Raw genomic sequence first — 9,314 nt, 5'->3', positions numbered from 1 at the left:
GACCCGAAACCTCTGCTGGGAGAGGATTGTGCTAAGCACCACACCCATGATAATTTTGTAATATGGTTCATACTTTTTTTTTATACAATCAGACAACAGCTCAAAATCATTTTTTATTTGAAGGAAACTGCCAAAGTTACAAAAAAATAGATACAATTTTGCATATTTATTCACATAAAAATCAAGTTTGACTATTAATTCATTATTATTATTATTATTATTATTATTATTTTAAACACACTGAGTAGTCACATATGAGTCCAGATCAAGTATTCAGTATTTTTAGAATGACTTCTTGGTCACGTAGCACCCCTTAAAATATTCTATTAAAATAACAAAAAGAATTATTTACATGTTTCCATTTACCTAATTCCACTGTGACACTTGTTTCTGGTGGCTGTAAAGCAGGTTTCAGTTCAAACACCCTAAGCTAATGAGGCAAGACTTCGAATCACGATAGACAGGACCAGAGGAAGATTTCCTGGCTGCTTGTTTATTTCTGCCTTCACCATGTCCCCATTTCTCCGCAGGGACACATTACAGGAGGCAAACAGATGTTCGATCTTTCCATAGATGGCCTCTGTCAGTACAGACAACGCTTCGGCGCTCAGAGGCAACTCTCCATTTTTTGATGCACACTGCACCTGGAACAGGTGTTGAGAGATTCATAAGGGGCAGCTGACTTAATGTGCAATGTTTAATATACAAAGAAACACCTGCTTAACATGTTGTGCCATTTTATAAAAAAGAGGATTTACTAACCAGTAGCTCCAATATCCCCAACACTGCAGGGCTGCAGCACATTTCCAAGGCAGCAAGACAATCATTTGTCATCTCTGAAAGACAAAACAGACGCATGATGAAGGAACCTGCATTAAGTTTTTAGAACTTGCAGTGTGCATGAAGTGGGTATACTAGGTCTCTAGTATATGAAAAGAAATCCACAAGTAATGACTGTAGAGTACAACTTTTCTCACCATCCAATGCACTGATTAAGAGGTGAAGGGCTGTGTGAAGCGATGTGGATCGGCTTTTTTCAGTTGGTTCCTCTTGACTAGACTGCTCTAAAAGATCCAAAATTGCCTGGACATTCTGTTTTTGAGACGCTGTTGTTTTAAAGTCAACTGAGGCAGATCCCTTATCCACGCACATCTGCTCTAGCTGAGACAGAGGAGGAGACAGGTCAGACTTTAAACGTAACGTAACTGAATTTCATTATGTCCATTTTCTTTTAGTGAATGTGCAGTGCCAGTGCCTAGACCTCTCCGTCCCTCTTACCACATCCTGAAGTGCACTAATGGTGATCTGGTCCTGCAAAACTTTTGTAATCTGCTGTAGCAGAGCAGACCTGGTGGATGCCGGAAGAGCTGAAAGCAGCTGGAAATGATCGCTCAGTTGGTCTAGTTCTGAAGACAGAAAAATAAGGACAGTTTGTCATTCACTGTCAAAGATAAAACATTCTCCCGGAGCACGTTAAAAAGGTTAACTGAGATTATAGCAAGAACAGCATGCTGATGTAAACCACAACAATATGTAGAAGCTAATAAAACACTGCATTTGTATATACATGCTATTTAAAAAAAAATGTCAATACACGCATGCATGCTGTGGCCAGTGAATGCAAAACTATTATCTTGGCTTATTCCAAGCAGGTTAAGTCCTGATTCAAAATTCCACCCAATAAAATCATACAGTCAGTACATAACTTCCATAGCAAACTAAAGAGTAAACTGTACTGCATTGTACCCTGTTAATATAGGTCAAAACTGTGTTTACAAATACGTTTAACACCCTTCTGATAAGATGCAGCAAGGTCTCTTATCTTTGAGACCCTTTGACTTGTATACAGCAGAGGTGTGGTGCTGCTGGAGCGCAACACAGAAAAAGCAAATGCCTTTTTTTGCCAAAGAGCCAAAGGATCTGCATTAACAAAAGTACACCCATGAAAGTGGATAATTTACTAATAATGTGCTGATTTATATACAAATATGTAGTTGGTTCATTTCAATAACTACATGCCTAGAGCAGCACAAATTAGTGGCTGAAAAACGAGCACACCCAATGAAGGAGTATGACGGAGTGAGTGATGTCGATGTGTAGAGGAACACAAAACCCTTTATAGTCATATCCTGATTCATACTCGTGTTAATGAAAATATTACTGTGGCCATGAATAAAGCTACAAGTAAAGGTAATTTCTTGTAGGCTGTGTGAAGCTGCTGGTACTTCTTAAAGTCATTACTACATATTTTAAGATTCTGGCATTAATCAAAAGGAACCTATATGAAAATAACTGTGTGTGCACTGCTGAGAAAAAACATGCAAAGATTTTTTAATTATGTACCGAGCTTTATGTAGAAATGTGACAAATACCTGAAACCCAGTTCTAATAATATTTCCCCCTCGTTCCCAATAAATGAACGCTCCAACTATCAAAAATCCTCAAACCAAAGTAAGACATGCTTTTTACAGCATTAAATTTAGAGCTAAACTGTATGCCACAAAACCTTGTGAAGTATAATTGTATGTTTCTCCTTAAATTTTGTGCTATCAAGATGAAAGTCCTATAAATATGAATAGGCAACAAGGCTAGCCACCAAAATATCCGCGTTCACACCTTTCAGCTGCAAAACTAACACTGCACCTCTATATTAAATCCCAACGGTAGACTTTTAATACTAATACTACTACTACTAATAAAAATAATATTATTAAAAATAATAATAACCTGTATTTTTATAGAGCCCTTTTCAAAGAATCTAAGGCCACAAAAAATTCAAGGCTCTGTTGCAAAGAGTGGACACAGTTAGTTTTACAAGTATTTGTAGGAGCGTCCCTTTTAGAACATAAAGAACACTGTAAAAAACACTGAGCTGTCAGATATATCCATAACTCTGACGTTAACTTTGTGAAAAGCAGCAGAATTCAAAATTCACTAGAGAATAAGTGACGAGCGGAAAACCATCTCTTTCATGGGAAAGAATGAAAAGCAGAGAGAGAAGCTATCCATGGAGGAAAGAGCAGAATGCAATATATAAGAACTCGTCATACAGACTAGCCAATCACATGCTCTCATTTTCAGTCAGGACATTTCTCTGCATGCAATTGTGTGTTTTTTTGCTGGAAAAGGTAAGAAATCTGAGGCGAAAACAGTGATTTACCTTGTTGAAGGCAGCTATTGTCAGATGAATGTGCAGGAGCTCCTGAAATAGACCGCTGGTCTTTCATTCTAGCAGTGCCATCAACTTTATCAAAGCCTCCATTGGTGTCTGACAATACACACAGCTCTGTGGAAAATGCACGTGATAGTTCAAGGAGACAGAACATGGATATTTCCAACAATAGCCTAGAATTAATGATGCTGATCCTGCAATTACTAAATATAACTTTGAGTTTATCAGTTGTTCTTGTTAAATTAACATGAAGTAAGACAGTTACTCTACAAATACAAATGACTTCTCACCATATTGTCCATCGTGTTTGATCTTTAGTTCTATAAGGCTATAGGCTATTGGAGTGTTGGTAGGAATCTCCATGGTAATGTCACTGTCATTGCCCAAGCTTGCGTTCTCCTTCAATAAAAACTGAAGAAACAGGAACACCGAATCAGAACAAATGGCAACAAAATTCCTCAGTGAGTGTCACAAATATTAATCTACTTTAAAGAATTATTTAAAGATTCAATATTTTCTTTAAGGTTATAGTGGAATTTAATATAAGATATAGTTTTAACTACAGTACTTTGCAAAGGTCTTGAGTTTTAGGTCCAAGGAGTCACACTTTTTTGTGATTTTTTTAAAGTGGTCTTAGGCAACAGTTCTCCAGGCTTTCTGAATGTCTTTTGATAGTTTTTCTTTGGACACTGGCTGCTTTTTCACTAATTTTCAGTCCAATCCTTATACCTGACCCTTCAGAGGAATTTTATTTATTTATTTACTTTATTTTTTTAAGCCACTTAACATTTACAACTGAATCCATCTTTAATTTAAAAAAAAGCCTTTAATAACTTTGTTACTAACAGCCTGTTAAAGCACATAATCTGTTCCCATTTCTTTGGTTAAATGTAGGAAATATATCAAAGATAACACAATTTGACATACACAGGGTGATACCCAAGAGCTATTAGTGGAAGGCTTGGCACATCTCAGTATGGTGTGCCGTGTCCTTAAAAAAAATGTAAGGAAACTGGACCAGTGGAGGACAAAAAGGACTGGCCTCTTCAGAGCCCGGACATCGACGTTATTGAAGCAGTGGGATCATCCTGGCAGAAAACAGAAAAAAGGCAGCCAACATCCAAGGAAGAGCCTTGAATGTCAAGTCTGTCTGGAGACCTTGGCACAGTACTGTATGTAGCTAGAACATAAACAATAAATTCCCAGTTTTGATTTCTGGAAATGACGAGGAAAAACCAAGGATAAATGAAGGACCTGAATTCTGAAGAGGAACCACAATGCAACTGTTTCATGCATAGTGGGCAAGATTTATTCCACTTCTTCTTATTCTCTTCTGCTTTCAAAATGTACACGCAAAGCTGGCACACGCAGATCTGAAACTCATCCGGGTAAAAGCAGCACATGTATTGCTCACCTGGCAACAGGACCTATGAATTTTGTATTGTGAACTTAGCTTATTGACTTAATATAGGAATGTATTAGCAACTTTAAAAACTGACCGAACCCTAAATACCAGCAACTATTAGGTCTGATATGAGGTTTGATATTGTACCTTAGTCATCTTGGGGCCACAGGTGCTCAGACTTCCCCCACACTGTCCTCCCTGCTGCACCTCCTCTATGACTGAACAGGGTTGAGTGGTTACAATACGATCCTTTACAATCCCAAATACCCGTCTTTGCTTCTCCTTTGTCTGCTGGATTAGACAGTGGGACATGTCCAGAACCCTAAACAATTAAAATGTGGTGAGTTTCACCAGGAACATTCTTGGAAACAAAATTTTATTGTGACTTATCCTACATCATCTTTTCTTGCGTTAATATTCAACCGGGCATCGTGTTTTGTGTGAAACTTTACAGCTGGACAAAGATCACTTATGCGATCTTTAACATGCTGATCGTCAGGTGATGTTTAGAGTGTTTGAAACAACTTTACATGTGACACCAGGTACAGATTGTGAACCAACTTGTCTTTTGAGTCTTGCAGCAGCGTCTGCATATCAATCTCCTCTTTCTTCAAGCTTCCAAAAGATGACTGGAGTTTGGATGAGTCTTCACCCTGAAGTTTAACGCTGTATTTGGAAAAATTTGCATCCACAGTTCCCTGAATGTTGTCACTAAATGTCCCACTGTATTTGATGAAGTCTGTCTCAACCACAACTGCAAAAGGTAAATAAATATATTAAAAAAAATCAAATTTCTGTGATCTCGGGAGAGTAAACTGTGACACATGCGGCCATTTTCGTGCTGCTTTTGAGGTTTACCTGGCTTTATGGATGTGTCTCCTGTTAGTATATCATTGAGATTAAAATCAGTGGGAAGATATTTGGACTTTTGCCAGCACCAGAAACGCCTGCGCTTCACCACCACCGTCAGGAGAGCAATGGTGTCATTCAGGCTGGTCACCGGGATCAGGGACCCGTTATCTTCCACCTCCTCCACAAAGTTTCTGGTAGCTAGAGCAAACATCTTCCGGCTGGATAAAGCCTGCGAGCTTTGAGAGCGAGAGCAGAGAGGGGAGGCGTTTACTACACAGCTACAGAAGACCTCACCCATGTGAGCTCCTCCTTAGGACTAAACACAAATAAACTTCCTACTTCAGCCACTGTACTCATTTCAAACAAAAACATAGTAGACACCATACAGCTCTTTACATTTAAAACCTCCAGGCTGCACGACGACAATCAAAGCACCGGTTATTATGGAAACCGAAAGTCCATCGGTGCAGCAGTCACTGTAGATAAGACGAAATATGCTAGTTTTTTTTTAATCTGGCTAATTTTCCACCTACCGCTTCCACGGAGTCTTCGCTTTATTGGTGACCTGCAAGAGAAACTTTCTCGGTGGTCAGACTTTTACAGGAGTCAGTTCCTCTGTGGTAGCTCAGCCTGGTTTTCTGCACTCTTTGTTTTGGACAAAAGGCTCCGCCCTCTGCACGATAAGAGAGGCCGAAGCATATATGGCATATATGGCCTTTCTTCCTGTACGCTTACAATCCAGCTTATAATAATAATAATAATAATAATAATAATAATAATAATAATAATAATAATAATAATGTCTCTTCTATATTTGCTTGTACTGGTAAATTGTCAACTGGATTTATGTAGGGACTATATATATAAAATAAAGAAATAACCTATTTTACAAGTATCTTAATTACACTGCATTGATGTATCTACTGCTCTGCATTATAATTTATTCAGTCCTATTTGACCAGTGACAATATTTTATAGGGCATTTTTGTAAAAACAGATTATCAGTAGTCCGCTTTCATATGCATTTGTCGCCACCTAGCGGCTGTATAAGATCACCCAGCAATCTGATGAGCCCATGTTCGCTAGCGTGGATTAACAAACAAAACAAAGAAAAAGAATACAAACAAACTATACTACAGTGAATTATTAGAGTAAAAAAAAAAAAAAAAAAAAGAAAACAAAAGAGAATAGGTGGACTCAAGGAGCCCTTTTTCAAAGTCATTTATCATATTGTAGGATGTCAAAAATGCAGACAGGCTCTAAGGATCACTAGCGGTATCTTACTCTTTTCATCAACATGACTTTCACAACATTCCTGCATTCGTTATTTATAAATGATAACCTTTACTTGTTGCACGGCTCCATAATTGCTCATTAACCTTGAACTCTGGTCATTGCTTAGCAGGATGGGCAAAAACAAGCCATAAACACGAACCGTCGTCAAACACATACAGCTGTTTCTAAACTCAACACTTGTGAAACGTAGCCACATATCTACTGTATACTGCAGGATATTCATTGGAAAGTATCATGCACAGGTTTCCATTTAGATTTAACCCATAAAGCCAAGAAAATTATAAAGGGATGAAGTGCAGCCACAAGCAAAAAATTCTATAATTTAGCAGATGATCTTTTACCACAGTCCTTTAAGAGTTGCTACTTCACTTAAAGAATATGTATAGTAAGAAGCAGGGAACTGCTTCACATTCCCAGTAAACCTAGTGTTTATACCCCAATTGCTTTTCATAGCTTCCTAAATGGCATTTTCATGTGGCATTCCTGACCCATCATGTTTACAATTAATTGCATTTTTCCTTTATGCACCAAAATTATAATCAGGCAATCTACCTGCCAACTCATCATCTGAGATGAGAGGGAATTATTTCAACTGTCTATTTTTTGAACAAACAACCACAAAAGACTCAACAAAAAGAAAACAATCAGAAATTTTATTTGAGCTCATGGAGCATAGTTTTTGGACATTTCTTTTCCCTTTTTTTTTGGTCCCAAAGCCCAGGGTCCATATAGACAATGGTGTGCTGAATAAAGTGAAAAAGATATGACTGAGTTTGCTACAGCTGCTCATAGTTGCACAATCATTCACACATTCATAGCGAAAAGCAGTAATTACTCATAACGGACAGAAAAATCACTTCAGTAAGGATTCGGAGATCGCTTGCACAATATTTTTTTAGCAAGAATTCCTTACGAAACATAGACTTTTGTTTTATTTTTTAAAACATCTGGCAGGTACGACAAAATAAATTAAACAAGTTTGAGTACAACCAGTAAGGCATCAGGCAGATGCAGAATAAATATCGGATGTTTACACTGAATCAATGGCGTAGCGAGGCTAGTTTATCTCAGAGGTAGAGAATGTCCATGGTAAGACAACAACCAACATAACCAGTTGATCAGTACATTTTAAGCTAGTGTAGATAAACTATGAAACTCTTCTTCTCATCCTTCATACCAAGGAGCTTTCCTTTTCTTAGTTTAAGTGGTTCAGCACAACATAATATGTGGAATGCAGGAAAAAAAATTAAATTGGCCTACTGCAAATTGAGCAACATTCTCATAATATGTTTGCATAAATGTGTTTATACAACTCAGATAAGCACTTGCTATTAAGGCAATAACTCTGATGAACTCCAGTACAGAATGTGGATGGTCAGAATGAGATACAGACATCACCAGAACCAGTCTGGATCACAAATCACAGTAGAGGCTGTGCAGGTCCAAATGTTTGTATGATCTGCAGCACACGGTCACCACAGTGTAGGGAAATCTACATGGGCAAAGCCAGGCTCTTTCCTCAGCTCCCAGTACGTGTTGTTGCTCACCCAGGTATCGTCCTGTGCCTTCCTGTGGAGACAGAAAAGACGCACAACTGCAATTAACACCGTCAACGACAGATTTACAAGTTGTGTAACACCATTAGGAGCGGAGATGTGGTCACTTTTCCATAAGTGACTTTCTAGGTGAGAAAGTTTTAAGCTTAGATACTCAGGGTACCTGAAAAATTTAGGCTGATGTGTTGCGTTGTTCTCTTCCAGGACTCTCCGTCTGTCTCTCTGCAGCTGTTCAATCCTCTGCTTATGCTCCTCTGCAGCCTCCAACTTCCCCTCCTCCAGCAGTCTGCCGATGAGACCCAGACGCATTCATTATGCAGATGTTTAAAACATTAATCTTCCACATCCAAGCATAATCTTCACTCGCGTCTTCTCATTTTGAGTGAATTTTAGGGGTTTTCCTGTTTTTGAATGGCCCTGTCACAGGGTTATTTCCAACGTGGGCATAAACAGTCTGTATGCGTAAAGGCGGTGAGCCTGTTCCACTTTAATTTATAGAAATCTATACATTTTCCTATTATTTATGACAAAGTATTGAACAAAAAAGTAAATAAGCCTACAGTTAAGAGAACTGGTTAAACAATATAACTTTGCTGCTGATTTTACTTTACCTCTGGATCGTTGTAAGATGGTGGAGCTTGGGCTAAAAAGGAGAATACATAACCACTTATTTGCAGAGCTGGAAGCAGTGCAGCTTCATACTTTGATGGCAAAGTGCTGAGAGCTTCGTTTTTTCTCCAGCACCTCGGGGCAGCAGCATTTAGTTTGCAGACTTAAAAAACTTAAAAGATGAGCTAAAATTAGTCTGATTGTGATAGCCTGAAAGGGCGTGCAGTTGCGTACTATTCTTAACGCGAGTGCCTATTTTTGTACTTTTTTGATCACAAGGTGAATTTTTCAGGACATGACTGAGATCAATGATGGTGTGGTGCTTAGATACTCACTGGCAATGCTTTGGTTTTTAATTCAGCTATGTCTAACAGTCCTCTGGCAGGAAAATTAGATGTTATATCTAAATTAGTTTTTAACCTTT

General features: G+C 38.3%; 2 protein-coding genes across 4 annotated transcripts in view; both read right to left on the bottom strand.

The window, feature by feature from the left end:
* Positions 1-112: 112 nt before the first annotated feature.
* gsdmeb (gasdermin Eb) lies at positions 113-6,089 on the bottom strand. Its single transcript, XM_084942941.1, has 10 exons — positions 5,963-6,089; positions 5,436-5,665; positions 5,139-5,331; positions 4,725-4,899; positions 3,463-3,583; positions 3,161-3,286; positions 1,279-1,406; positions 978-1,161; positions 763-836; positions 113-644 (listed from the first exon to the last, which is right to left on the bottom strand). Exons 2-10 carry the CDS (start codon positions 5,638-5,640, stop codon positions 426-428), a joined length of 1,425 nt encoding a protein of 474 aa, XP_084799067.1. The 5' UTR covers positions 5,641-5,665; positions 5,963-6,089; the 3' UTR covers positions 113-425.
* A 1,268-nt stretch (positions 6,090-7,357) lies between these two features.
* The window catches only part of osbpl3b (oxysterol binding protein-like 3b), a 39,432-nt gene continuing 37,475 nt past the window's right edge, over positions 7,358-9,314 (bottom strand). For all 3 annotated transcript variants that reach the window (XM_084943218.1, XM_084943220.1, XM_084943219.1), the window contains 2 exons: positions 8,445-8,567; positions 7,358-8,294 (listed from right to left, as the gene is read on the bottom strand). In XM_084943218.1, coding sequence (XP_084799344.1) covers positions 8,198-8,294; positions 8,445-8,567 — 220 coding nt within the window. In that variant the 3' untranslated portion in view covers positions 7,358-8,197. The remainder of the gene's footprint in view (positions 8,295-8,444; positions 8,568-9,314) is intronic.

The sequence above is a fragment of the Perissodus microlepis genome, chromosome 11 (assembly GCF_051167445.1).
Source record: "Perissodus microlepis isolate ML-2025 ecotype Zambia chromosome 11, ASM5116744v1, whole genome shotgun sequence".
Taxonomy (NCBI): domain Eukaryota; kingdom Metazoa; phylum Chordata; class Actinopteri; order Cichliformes; family Cichlidae; genus Perissodus; species Perissodus microlepis.
The sequence above is the reverse complement of the archived record's forward strand: the minus strand, read 5'-3'. Positions and strand labels throughout refer to the sequence as shown.

Coding starts and splice junctions, on each gene's coding strand:
- gsdmeb (XM_084942941.1), bottom strand. CDS start 5,640: ATGTTTGCTCTAGCTACCAGAAACTTTGTGGAGGAGGTGGAAGATAAC. Junction 3,287..3,462: donor CAAACACGATGGACAATATG/GTGAGAAGTCAT, acceptor CATTTTCCACAG/AGCTGTGTGTATTGTCAGAC. Junction 1,162..1,278: donor TTAGTGCACTTCAGGATGTG/GTAAGAGGGACG, acceptor CCTCTGTCTCAG/CTAGAGCAGATGTGCGTGGA.